Genomic DNA, 14,487 nt, shown 5'->3' with positions numbered 1-14,487 from the left:
TTACAAAAGATAAAAAGATAAAGTAGAATACATTAATACATAATCTAACAAAGAGTCATATGTCTGTATATGAACAATTTTCTAATGAAACTACAAAGTTGTTCTGTAAGAACCATTACCTAAAATGATATATTTCCCTAGTTAAGGTTCATACTATAATTTCAATCATTATCCAAAATTCATACTTCTGTAACGACTGACTGGTGTTCCAAGCATTGATTGGTCACTAACCACCCCTCACCTACCCTTACTCACTCTACAACCATGCTACCTCTCCCATGTATAGACCATTATTTTCAGTTTATACCACTGTAAAAACCACTACCTGTAGTTTATACATCTGTTAAGACAATAACCAGTAGTTTATACCATTATTAAAACCATAACCTAAAATTCATACTATTGTTTGAACTATAACCTTAAGTGTATACCACTGTTATAACCATAACCTGATTTATACACCACTGTTATAACCATAACCAGAAGTATATACCACTGTTATAACCATAACCTGAAGTGTATACCACTGTTAAAACCATAACCTGAAGTATATACCTGAAATTTATACAACTGTTACAACCATTACCTGAAGTTCCCGTTTCAATTGTGCATTTATTTTATCGTGCTCTGCAGCAGTCGTACGTAACATTTGAGTCAAGTTTTCATTTTCCTCCACCAACTCCTTGTTCTTGTTCTAAAACAATAACAACTACAGTGACTACATAGGTGCAAGAAATAAGTACACTTCTAAAAAGGTATAAAACAGTTAAATTTAAGAATAATTTTATAGAATAACTTAGGAAAATAGAGAAATCGGTGTAGGGGAAATATCTATAAACATAATTATGAAAGGAGATCGGAAACTATATACATTTCTAGACTACAATTAAGTGGTCTATTGCATTCAATACTAGTATAATATACAATACATCATATATATTTTAGAATCATTTCAGAGGAAGACTTAACAAAATTGTTGGCAAGTTGCCAAAATGCATCAGATTTATAAACCAATCAAAATCATCTCATCAGTATAATAATCATTATGACATGTTATAACATAAAGGTAAAAGCAGCTTCTGTTTAAACAAATTAAGCAAGAATTAGCATTAAATAACACAGTTTCAGTTTCATGTACATTCATACTAACATTGTATTCTATATATATAGTAGAATGACCAAGATGGTGTTGTACCAGAAAATTTATACAAGTCACATAAGTGTCACATTTTCTATGATTTTATTTAAATATATACTATTTATTTAGGTAAAAGACTTTTATTGCAGAAATAATTTATAGAAAATTCTTACTGAGTATGTCTAATTTGGATATAAAAATGCATAAACTTATCGAGGTGAATAAATTTTGTTCTTAAAGCGGATGTTTTAACAAAAAGATAATGTTTTTTTCTGAGCAACTGACTTTTTCAACAAAGATATTTAACAAATAAATTTAACAACAGTTTTGTTAATTAAACACAACTTCAACGATAACAATGTTTGAAAAGCAGGATTTCTTAAAAACAAAAATTAAACATTTTTTTAAAGAACTTAACAATCTTTTGTTTATTTAACAATAATTTCATTGTTAAATATTTAACAAAAGTTTTGAACAACTGGGCCATTGCTTATAGAAACAATTATCAGATATAAATTTATTAGAATATTCAACAATCACAGACAAGCAATCACAATGCTATATTTCTTTTTTGTAAGATTGAAAACTGAAGCTATGTATATTTCTTCCATATTTTCATATTATTTTAAATCAATTTAAACAAAAATATGTTTCTGTCAGCTTGCAGGAAATTATAAAATCCGCAAAAAAAATCATCACCTTCAATATCTCACATTAAGAAAAATACAAATGAGAGTTATCATGATATTTAATTGCTCTTGGGGTCTTAGTCATGTACATATATACAAGTCCCTTAATTACTTTTTTTCATCTGATGGTTGCATTTTTGGAGGGTTTAAGCCCCACCAACACGGCAAAGTTACACAACAAGATATGGAAAAAAGATACATAGCTCTGTTATCATTCTATATTATCACACCATGCAATGAGTTTCTCTGTTTATCTACAATAATTTTTTTTTTTTATGTTTATCTTTGTTAATCTTTTTTTTTGTTGACATTTTTCTTGTTCATTATTTCACTCAGAATCATCATCACAAACACAGCATGGCTTACCAAACATTCAGTCACTTGGTCAGTTGTCTTCAGCTTATCACTTAAAAATATCTCCTACAATATTCATAAGCTAATGTGTAATATAGTCATTCAGTAAGCCAATGTTATAATATGGTCACTGAATTTAGCATGCCGAGGGTTTACTGCAAAACTGCAGTAACTTATTATATGAAATAAAGTAGAACTTCAACAGGTTTGCGGTCAACCCTCAAATTATTACATTCCTATATCTGATTTCTTTTACATATCAATATGACTTATGTTTTATGGTTGGGTTTTACATCGCACCAACACTGTATACGTCATATGGCGACATTCCAGCTTTACTGGAGAAGGAAGACCTCTCTATGTATTATTTCGGACAGAAACGGGCACCACCGGCATTCTGTAAGCTAGCTGGATAGCTTCTTCACATGAAAGTATCCAAAGTCCCTGTCCAGATTTAAACCCAAAGTAGGGAGGAGCTAGTGGTTTGGAGTCAACAATTAAACCACTTGGTCACAGATTCACCATTTTTATAGTTAATAAATGACCAACTACCCAGATAGTTCTACTCAAATTTAAAAAACACCAAATCACTATAAAAATTTCACTATTGTGACCACTGTTCATACTCTGTAAAACCATAACCCAAATTGTGCAATGTGCAAAATTTCAGTGAGGTAATTCCTTACTTTGGAGTTATATCTCCTGAGTGAATATCCCTATGGAATGATATTTAGGGATAAATATAGGTATAAATAAATTAAAATATACATATAATAGTACTGAATAACCTTATGAATGTCTTTCAAGCAAAACAAATCCTAATAGTAACAAATGAGAAACATATTTTTGATTATATTTATTATATTATAATTTATAATACTGCACTTTTGTAATGTCACTTTTCATTGGATAATTGTGACATTTATATAGTTTTACATATACAGCTGCTGTCAATTTATGGTGAAATTTCTTTCTTTTTTTCTCAAAAAAAAGGGAAGTTTGCTGCATTATAAATTCATTATAAAGATGCTTCACAAGTGTTTTGACTATATATAAACGGTTGTTTGCAATATAACCCTTACCTAGTGGCTCCGGGCATATTATGCAAACAACCAATTATATAGGGCCATATAACCACTGAGTCAAATATCTTTTTAACTAATAATATAAGTATATCATAAATACAATATTATAAATGAGCCGCGTCGCGTCAAAACCAACATAATGGGTTTGCAACCAGCATGGATCCAGACCAGCCTGCGCATCCACGCAGTCTGATCAGGATCCATGCTGTTTGCTATCAGTTTCTCTACTTGTTATAGGGTTTGTAAGCGAACATCATGGATCCTGATCAGACTGTGCGGATCCATGCTGGTCGCAAACCTATCATGTTGGTTTTGTCGTGACGCGGCTCAAATAATTATAAATTTAATTAAAAGTTTACCTGTTGCTTATCAATTATAGTTTGAGTTTGTTCCATCTGCCGTATCAAATCTTCGTACTGCTCTCGTAACCGCGACACCTCCGTCACCAGCACCTGACGATCATTCTCTGCACTATTGTAATTCAACAACAAATTATCTGAAAGTAAAAATCAACAACAAATTTTTTAGCCTGTTTTGGGAATAAAAAAGAAATTCTGTATTGATTCTTTACATTGTTGATAAGACATTATGAACATTTTTGTCACAGAAAGTTACAACAAGAAATGCTCATATAAAACAATGCTCGTCAATTATTTTTTTTTATTACATTTCCTGCGTCCTGAATACTTTTTATCAGAGATAAGTTGTGTCTAAGAAATAATTCCCAAACATGTTAATGTTGTGGCTAAGAATTCTGTTGTTTTCAGAAAAACAAACAGGCAGAGGAACAAAAGGACACATAGATGGAACTAAATCATACCCTATCTATCCACTGAAGGGAGATAAAAATAATTTTCATATCTTTGCTTAGTTTTTCACCACATCAATGTTGCAAAGACCTTTGGTTTTCTTTCCACTGTTTTTCCAGGACTTTGCTGTTTTGTTTTTATTATTGGCTTTGTTGGAAGGAGGATGTCAATTACATACCTTTTTCCTCACACAGCATTCTGACACTGCTTTCCGCCGTCTGCTTCTTCTTGATTTCATCCTTCAGTTGTTCTTTCACCATTTCCGCCTCCGCCTTCATTTGAGCATACTCAGTTGTCATGTTTTTAACCTAAAAACAAAAAATAGTTCTGTGCACAATACAAATTTTGAATTTGAAAGGCTTTTAATCCCATATAAGTTTAAGACTGCCTCCAACAAAGCATACACTATTGTCATTTTTTTAACTTATCACAAAAAAATAGTTCTATAGGCACTGTGCGAAAAATACAATTTTTGCAAGGCTTTTGACCCCATACAAGATTAAGACACTGTCTCCAGCAAAGCACACTATTTGCCTTTTTTTTAACATAACATATAAAATAGTTCTTGTAACTATGCACAATACAAATGAAATGCAATTTTAAATTTTTGAGGACTTGATCCCATGCAAGATTAAAACTCTGCCTCTAACTGTGCATGCAGGTTTCATTATTGTCATATTTTTAACCAAATCACAAAGAACATATCACTATCACAGTGCACAATGTAAGTAAAAAGCAATTTTGAAATTCAGATGAGTTGATTATATGGAAGATTTTGCATTCATCTCAGAATATTATGAACAATTAGACGATAGTGATGAAAAATGCATCTTTATTGCGGATCTTCCTAACAGCGTTTAAGTTTCTGTCGCCAATACTTCAGCAGCGGCCCAAAAAGTAGAAAAATGAATTTTATCATTGCTTTACATTTAGTTAGAGAGCTAAATTTGTTAAATTGAAAATCAAAAGCAAAACATATATCGTGGCTAAACGTTTTGCTACAGCTTAATGTATGTTTGTCATCTTTTAAACCTAAATCTAAAACCTGAATTTGGAGATCCCATTATGAGTATTGGGGATTTCAAAATTGAAATTCTAATACTGATGCAGTGTAGATCCAGGGTTTAACCAGAGAGAGTCACAAAATTTCAACACGGTGAAATGCATGCACATTCCAAATGAAGTTTTTCATTTAAGTTTTCAGAGGGGGTCAAGAAGAGCTAAAATATTGCTGATTTTTGCAAAAAGAAACAGGGCTAACCATATATTATTTTTATTTGTTTGTTCTTCCCTTTCTTATATTGAATGTAACTGCTAATAAAGTATACATGTATTTATACGTTCCTTGTTTTCATAGACTAAATACTTTGTGAATAAGTAAAATATAAAACATACCCCAGATCTTTCCATTTCTACAACAGTCTCCATCTCCCTCACCCTCGTTAACAGTGTGTTGTGTGACTCCTCGAGGCTGGCACGCAGGCTCTGCTCCCTCAATACCTCCTCCTTCAAGTCAGAGATTCTCTTTTGAAGTTTTTGCTGAGACATGTTCAATCCCTCAGCTGTCATGGCAACCTCCATCTAAATATAATAATAAAAAGTTTGTCTCAAGTTTCAACTGTTCTTTTTTTTCAAATTCAAACAAATGAAAAAAAAATTCAGATTTCAAATTGAGGTGCAGCTTTTCATCCTATTTCTCTATAATAATTAAATATCCTACAATAAATCATTAAAATATCATACAATTCTGGTGTTTATCTTCAAATCATTTTCATTACATTATACAATGTACCTGATATTACATGATGTCACTAACGTTTTTAAATGTACATAATAACCTTGACATACAGTAAAGACTGTTTACAGTGACCTTCGATGGGAGAAAAGAAAAAAGGTCATTATAGACAGGGAGTCACTGTGGACAGTCTCTATATAATTCGGATATATGAACATATCATACCAATATTTTGTTGAAAAGCAGGATAGAACCATACTAAGGGTTTAAGTTAAAATTACATGTATAATTGGTTAAGATTATAAACTACAACATAACATTAGTATCTAAAAGTTACATATTCATTAAAATGTAATTTATATTGATAAATCTGTTTGTAAAAAAATGTTTAATTTTAATTTTACTAATGAGATGTTACTGTAGAGACATTTAATTTTGTATAATCTACCTGTTTACTTTACGGAGTTCAATGTATTAATAAAACATTAGATACAAATCTCCACATAATTTCTACAGATAAGTGCTCCGAAAAAAACTAACAATCGAGGTTTCAAACATAACCACATCTTTAAGACGTTTGGCATTGTTTATCTTTACTCGCCAAAACACCGCAGCAATTATGTATATGCATGTGTCTTTAATCATTTTATCGGCGAAAATTGATTGAATTTGTCGCCATATTGTGTAATTGTCAACAAACAGCCAGTGTATTAGCGTGTCGCCAACTGGTCAATGCAAACTGCCGTAGATACAACGCGCGTTCTGATTCGTCAATCGCATGAATACGTAATGAGAAAGATAAACATAGTGAACTCTGCCTTGCGGCGTGTATTGAACTTTGTTGATGTTGACACGCGTTCTTAATTAGCGGATTAACGGTAATTGCTTGTAATTGAGAGGTAAACAAATTATTAACAGACCTAGCGGCGTAAATAAGTATGACGGAAAATTATAAAAATCGGGCGACTGAAACAAAGTCGCTGATCCGAAGGCGACTTCTTCGCCAAAGTCGTCACCTAGTTCAAGCCATGCTCCCCTTGCAAAAGTCGCTGTTCACGGCTCAAATACCGTAACGGGTGACTAAATCATGGTCGTTGTACGGACTAGACAGGGAGTCGCTACATACAGACCATTTATATAGTAAATACTGTTCGGCGCACCTAACTATGGTCACTATAGACAGAACGTCGCTATATACAGGGGGTCGCTAAGACAGTCTTTACTGTATTTATCTGACTTTCACTCATTTAATATAAAGATGATGCTTCATATACAGTGATTTTATGATTTTCTGTGTTTTGCCTTATTATATTATGTGATAAAATAATCATTTACACATGCACTAAATTTGTTCAACTTATGTTATACACAGTGTACACTTTTCTAGTATTGTTTATTACAAATATGACGGAAATAATGACTCATGTTTTAACTACCTGAATTTCTTAAATGAACTTGTCCAGCTTCCTTTTTTGGAAATGTCCATTATAAATTTGGGGAAATCAATATGAATATTTTAACATGTTTAAAGTTGGTTAGCAAACAGAATAGACCTGGTTAGAGCAGACTGGCCAGGTTCTATACTGGTTGAAAAGGCTAATCACTTTAAGACTCCAGCAGAAAGAGGGATTAATATTTATCACATACTCGTGCCAGTAAAAAGGGTACTGCACGGCCATGCATATATTTTGACGCGACATCATCTGCGTTAAATAAACATAGTGTAAAGACTTGCTAAATGTTAGCGTTAAACTATAAACAAGTCGATGAAAAGTGATTCTTTTTCACTGTAAACAGTTTTTATTTTGGGTATGTGATAAATAGAATATTATATTTGTGTTGGTTTATTACTGAATTTATTTACCTTGTTCAATAAAATAATATGATGCTCGCAAAAGGATGGCATAATATAATTTTATTCAACTCATTCAATAAATTCGGTAATGAATTTATTCAGTATCATCTCAAGGGTTTCAAAGATGAATATATCATGGACCAAAACAATCAATTGCAATTTATCACAATAGAGGAGATTGTTTAAAAAGTTACCCTTGTCTCTGCTGCTTGTCCAAGGGCTTTCTGAAGCTCTTTGATTTCATCTCTAGCTTTTTCTTTGGCATTATGTTCAGAGTTCAGTTCCTCTTTGTAATATTCTACCTGCCGGGTCAACTTTCCTAAAATTGAATTGAATTAAAATGATATAAAACAACATTGGTTCTTCTAATGTTAAGAGATAATGAAATTGTCAGATATATTTTATATGTAGAATTTCAGTCTTTTTTGTGTAATTATTTTCACTACCTGAGAACAGTTTGAAAATTTCAGTGTTTTTTAATACACATTTGATTATCAGGGTTTACTTTCAATACCTTCAGAGTTTTTTTTACACACAATCAGTGTTTCTTACACTGACATTTATTAATACATGTAGATTGAAACAAACAAATGCTTTAAAAAATAAATTGTACAGCAAAAATTAAGTAGTATCGGATCAGTAACACTTACCATTTATAAATATAATGTAAAAGTCAGAGTTTTACAATTTTCAGATTTTTTTAATTTTGACCAAGTCACTTAAATTCAATGTTCTCCAAAATTCTTTCTAAGTAAATGTAGCTACATCTTCATGCCACAAATCAAGCATTTATAAGTGATTTAAAAGCATTTAAATAATGAACTGTACATGGTGTTGTAAAATTAGATGGCAATATATTGTGCAAAAGCCAGAGCTCTACTTTGCCACTGATCAGGCTTATGCAGAGAACTGTAACTAAAATGAAAACAAAATGAGTATCAGTTATCTTATTCTAATCAAAGCCTCACATAAATGTTACACACAGTATGTAATAAACAAGTATCTCACCTATTTCCTGTTCATACGCTTCTCTTGCAAATTGAAACTTCTCTCTCAGCTCGCTGTCATTTTTCTGCTTAAAATTCCGATCTCCATGAAGGTTCACTAGATTTAGCTTCAAGCTTTGTAGAACACTTTCATTTTTACACACTCGTGACACCAACGTTTCGTAGTTATTCTTAAACATTTCAAAGTTTTTCTGATTGACCTGGTTCACCTGACCTCTAAATGGCGACACCGTCTCGTACGATCCACTCTTGCCTCCGACTTGAGTGTCGAACCCCATACTCCCTAAATGTTCGATAAGTTGATGAGTGTCATTTTCCGCGGCTTGAAGTCGAGACTCCAGCATCTCATAAGTCTGCTTCTGTGGTACATGATCCACACTTAAAGGCGGAATTACAGCCCTTGTCGTCATGTTTTCCCCTTTATTTATCTCCCCTTTTCACTTTTTATTCCAAACCTATCACTTTACTATCAAACTGCATTTCACATACTACTGACAAAAACCATAACACTGACGCAATGCATTTTTTCAATACACTTTAAAATCAAACAGGTCTTTATTTGCTTATTTTACTTCAATTACCTAGCAAATATCGAGAACTTTATTCAAACAGTGGCTGATAAAAGTTAACTGTTTCACAGTGAAATATCCACTTTTATTCAAATCTGTTCGAGAGATCGACTTCATAAAATAATTCTGCCTACAACTTTATATTGAAGAAAAGTAGTGCTTTACAAACAGGGAGGCACTTGAATTTTGCTCTCCGTAATAAATCAATCCATTTCTTATCATACGCCAGACTTTAGCGTAATCCTCTTCAACATGTGTTCAAACTAAAATGCTACACTCTTCTACCAATTATGCCATAAATTTACATAAACGAGACATGATATTTGACAACCCACGGATCGAACTTAGTCTAAGTTTCTCGTTATTTTACAATTTCCACTAGAGTTTGACATATTTAGTATACTGTATCCGATCCCTTTATAACTGTACTATTCGTGTTCAGTCAGGTCAAGAAAAAAGACTTTATACGTAAATTCCTTCAGTTCTGTATATTGTTACCATCTTTATGTCGGTTATATGGAGGTTTATTGTTGTGCAGGATTTGTTGACAAATCGATGAACACGTTACATTGTAGATTGTATACTGAAAAGATAAAATGATACTGGTTTACAATAAATTCTGACATTACTATTCTAGTGCTATATGACATTATGTTTGACCTTTAACCCCTTAACACATTATGACCTATGAAACTACCAAAATAAAGAAGGAGGTTTAAAGTGACATTATGTCCATCCAAGGGTATATAGTGAGTGAACAGGTGAACAACATCAAGTGTTTACATTTTGCCATATGACAATTCCTTTTAATTTTATAATTTACTTTGCATGAATGATAAATAACTCACATGGCCCAAGGAAATTTCTGTAAATATGCATTGGAATTTATCGGTTGAAAAGAGTGGGTCAGTCTTTTTATATTTTAGGCAAATTTATATTTCATTTTAAACAATTTCTAGTATCAAGACAACCATTATAACTGTAAATCTTCTGAAATATACAGTTAATTCAGCTTGACAATGGAAAAATGAGCATAAATAAATATGTCACTTTAAAATTAGATTTATCAGCATGTATGGGTCAAGATAGCCCCAGTCAGGAATTTTAACACTTATCTTGATAAATTTGTATACTAACTTATTGAATTGGCAAATGTCTATTTAATAATATTAACATTATGGATTTTTCAAAATAAAACATAATTAATTTGAGAAGGCAGTATAGAGTTGGGATTATGTACAGACTGTCCCGGATATACAAATGGGCCTAACTTACAAATTTAAATCTTTGTTTCCCCTCCTGTGACACATGCCAGTCTGAGTAGAGTAGGGTAGGCAGGCAGGTTTAGGTAGGCAGGGAAAATATTTTTTCCGTAATTAATATTTTTCTCATGAAAGATTATGGATTTCAAATTAAATAGTGAATGCATCTGTTTAAATTAAAGTCAATTTTACACAAGGTGAAGACTATATAAATTTAGCATGATTGACAAAGGTAAGAGGTACAAATGCAAATGTACATATTATGCTAAAAAAGTTACAAATAACTGTAAAAATATGAAAAACTAAATCATTTACAACAAAACTAACTAAACCTTCTTGTAGCTTCTTGTCAAAATTTGTACAAACAGCCACTTGTGAAAATAAAAACATCCCATTTGTAAAAAAAACAAACCACTATTTTACTGTCACAAAACTGATTGCTTTAATGCAAATCTTTTGGGAAAAATTACCTGGCCCAGTTCAAGAAATTTTGCATCATAAAATTGCTTAAATTGGGGAAAATATTTTGTACTGTTTGAAACCTTCAGTCAGTTTTTTTTTGGTGCAGTATTTGAATTGTGTGACTTTGTTTATTTTAACAATAACAATATCAAATATCAAAGCATAACATAAACAGCAGTATTTAAAGATAAAATGAGAGGAGACAAATTCTATTTGTTAGATACAGGAATGAACGTCAGCATATTTGTTATTTAGGATATTGGGAATTTTAGTTTGACTGGGAATTTTTTTTAAAAGATTGGGAAAAAAATAAGTATATTTGCCATTGGGAATGAGTCTGATATTCTGACCTTGAGCGACACTAAGAATCGGCCTGAAACATCAGTAACTTTTTCAAAACATTCTGTTAAAATACATATATTGTGCAACAAGCTATATTAGAAAATATACTTCATAAATATTGCATTACATATTGACCTACACTTGTAGTAATCCTTTCACATGTCAGGACTTTCACATGTCAGGACTATGTAAGGACTTTCACATGTCAGTACTTTCACATGTCAGGACTTTCACATGTCAGGACTTACGTATTGTTTTATAACAATTGTTTGACATTTTCTTTTTTCAATCATTTACATGATTAATCGTATAAATAACTCTATGGCAAATGGTTTGCACTCCTTTATATCATTAAAAAAAAAGCAAGAATATTAGACCTTCAAAAACAACTTTTCAATTTTATTATTTTTTTTTTTTTTTTTTTTTTTTGGGGGGGGGGGGGGGGGGGGGGGGGGGTTGGGGGGGGGAAGGAATGGAGGTGTGTGCCACACAGTGGGCACCAAGACTGGACGACCACCTGTGCGAAAACCATGAAAATTTGTTTTTACTTGTGCTCCTGTTGTATATCAATTTATACATGTAAATTTAAATGGTAGATTTGATGTTACGTGTACCGGTAGTTACTGTCAATTAGTGCAAGACTGATTCTGAGTGTAAAATGTTTAAACATGGCAACAGTGTCTCATAAATTATGCTCAATAAATTGCAATGTTTACATCTGCGAATTGCAGAGGCACTTTATCTCATGAAGCTGCATATCATGTCACATAATTTAAATGTGTTAATTGCAGCCAATTGTTGGCAGTAACTTTGTCATCACCAATTTAGTTCTAAATTAAGCCCAGAGACGAAGATTTAATTTATTGACACGAGCTCTGTGATATGAAAAGATCTGTACATGCGGTAAGTAAAATAAGGACGAACTTGATTTCTCTTTGATGTTCAAACTTGGCGAATATCAGAAACTTAAGGTGACTTAGACTAGGTCACCTTAAGTTTATGATTTTTCGCTGAGTCTTAGTCACTCAAATTGCCCAGTTGCTGGAGCTCTACAAGCTAGTAAAATATGGTAAGTTAATATGAAATCAGGCAAAGCCTATGAACGGGGAAGTTGGTAAGAAAAATTTGTTCATTTTTTTTTTTTAAAGGTGTCATTCAGTATTTCATGCACAGCTTCTGTTTTCAATCGGAACACTTGACGATAATTGTTAATCTGAAAAGTTGTGATTGTTTCTTTATTGGAATACCCCACCTAATATCATTGAGTTACATTGAAAATGGTGGAGCCCAATTAGAACTGACACTAAAAAATTTCATTAATAGGTATAGTTAGAATTCTATACTGTAGACTCAGTGGACATGTCCTCGATCAATGTTATTGTAAAATTACACCCAACAAATTAAACTTCTTGTATGAGTAATATTTTCCGTTGAAAAATATCACCAGACACTCTTCTTGTAAAACGTCATATTTTAAGCTAGGGAGCAACTATTAAATATAAAAATAACAACATAGGTCATAGACCACCAAATTTTTAATTTTCTTAGGATAATGGACATGTCGTCGATCAGCTAATTTTGACATGATAATGTAAAAAAATATTTAAACTAGTACTTGTATGACAAAATTTGGAGTTTATATTTAAAAGAAATGTGAATAAAATAGAAATGAATTATTTGAGATCCTTTACTGGGATCCATGCGTTAATCACCTCCACGACTGATAATAATCTCTCTTGCAACATTTTTTAAAAATAATCTAGAAAGAGGACAGCCTCTTGATGCCATGAATGTTGCATAATTTATCAGAATTTGTCATCCGCAGGCTTTAACATACACTCTTCCCAAAATTTTGTAATATAACCCTTGTATTTCCCATTGATATGGTTCTGTACAGTGGTGAAAGGAAGGCCTAATTCAATAGCTGCTTTACATATGGAATAGCCTTGGGTCACAAGACGTTTTGCCTCACTATATATTTGATCTGGGTGGGTCCTCTGAGACCTAGGCATTGCTGAAAATATATAATTGAGTGTCACCAAATATAGTGGTGTTAAACCAAGGGAAAAAAAACAGTAAAATATAGTGGTTTGTAACCTATGTGTTTATCTATCCTTTAATTTACTACTTTTTTACTTTTGATATTATAGACAAAATGTAAAAATATCTAATTATTCTTAGGAAAGCGGAAAATATGTATTTTGGGCAAAATATGCATATATTTAGCATCTTTTCTTAATGGCTGATCCCTGACCTAGATTACTGTAGGAAATCGACCCACCCCCTTCCTGGGAAAAGAGCTAAAAGCTTACTTAATTTTATTATGTAGAAAAAAAAATTTGTATAATTATCAAAAGTAGTTATTTTTTGTCATTTTTATATATTTTGTATAATTATTAGAGCTAAGGAGAAAAGATGCACTTACTTTTTTATTGGGTAATTTCTACTTTAACTTCGCCATTGTTTTTAGAATCGTCTGCTGCGTGAACTTTGACCTCACATAAATCACGGATTTATATTACAATCAATTAAAGTCCGTGCATAAATTAATTACTTTTCAGTGAGAGTTTAGTAAAGTGGAAAAACAAAGCAAAGAAAGTTCGTGTTTTATCAAGTTTATTTGAAAAAGATATAAAAAACAAAATTTTGATCGAGGACCTGGCTGATCGAGGACGTGTCCAATCACTCTATATAATTCAATTGTCTTTGAAAAAAAAAAAATTTGATTTTCTTTTAAATATATATGACGTACATGTAGTCTATAGCCGAGCAAGCAAAAGCTTCGCGGTCCTGGCCTTTGACTTACCAGTAATATCCTATATTTTTTCACATTTGAAAGCAGTGCGATTTTGTCAATTTCTTTGCGACATTATCGCAAAATCACAGTATTGCCAAAGACTTCAACTTCAACGGGGGTTTCTCGACAAAATCCACGAAGTAGACATCGACGTCGAGGAGACGTCAACCTCCTTAAAATTTTCAAGTTGTGTGTGAAATTATCAAAGTTAAATCCAGTCCTTTATTTTTCAGTTTAATGCATAACCTCTCATTTAAATAGACTTCTTACATTTGAATAAGTAAACAAAACTAACATGTCATGAAAAAATTCTTATTTGTGACTAGGATGTTTTGAAACAGGATTATTTGGCCATGAGACCGGTTCCGTTTATTGCGACCACT

General features: G+C 32.1%; 1 protein-coding gene across 6 annotated transcripts in view; it reads right to left on the bottom strand.

The window, feature by feature from the left end:
• LOC132736987 (coiled-coil domain-containing protein 150-like) overlaps positions 1 to 14,487 on the bottom strand; it is a 39,367-nt gene that overhangs the window by 24,678 nt on the left and 202 nt on the right. For 3 of the 6 annotated variants that reach the window (XM_060724214.1, XM_060724213.1, XM_060724215.1), the window contains exons 2-8: positions 8,674 to 9,824; positions 7,860 to 7,984; positions 5,471 to 5,656; positions 4,254 to 4,383; positions 3,626 to 3,762; positions 2,194 to 2,247; positions 587 to 694 (exon numbers count right to left, since the gene is read on the bottom strand). In XM_060724214.1, coding sequence (XP_060580197.1) covers positions 587 to 694; positions 2,194 to 2,247; positions 3,626 to 3,762; positions 4,254 to 4,383; positions 5,471 to 5,656; positions 7,860 to 7,984; positions 8,674 to 9,082 — 1,149 coding nt within the window. In that variant the 5' untranslated portion in view covers positions 9,083 to 9,824. Of the gene's footprint in view, positions 1 to 586; positions 695 to 2,193; positions 2,248 to 2,867; positions 2,898 to 3,625; positions 3,763 to 4,253; positions 4,384 to 5,470; positions 5,657 to 7,859; positions 7,985 to 8,673; positions 9,825 to 14,487 lie in introns of all 6 variants that reach the window. The other 3 variants (XM_060724217.1, XM_060724218.1, XM_060724216.1) reach the window with 2 other exon arrangements.

This window comes from Ruditapes philippinarum, unplaced genomic scaffold (genome assembly GCF_026571515.1).
Source record: "Ruditapes philippinarum isolate M1 unplaced genomic scaffold, ASM2657151v2 ctg3556_1_1_1_1, whole genome shotgun sequence".
Classification (NCBI taxonomy): Eukaryota; Metazoa; Mollusca; class Bivalvia; order Venerida; family Veneridae; genus Ruditapes; species Ruditapes philippinarum.
The sequence above is the reverse complement of the archived record's forward strand: the minus strand, read 5'-3'. Positions and strand labels throughout refer to the sequence as shown.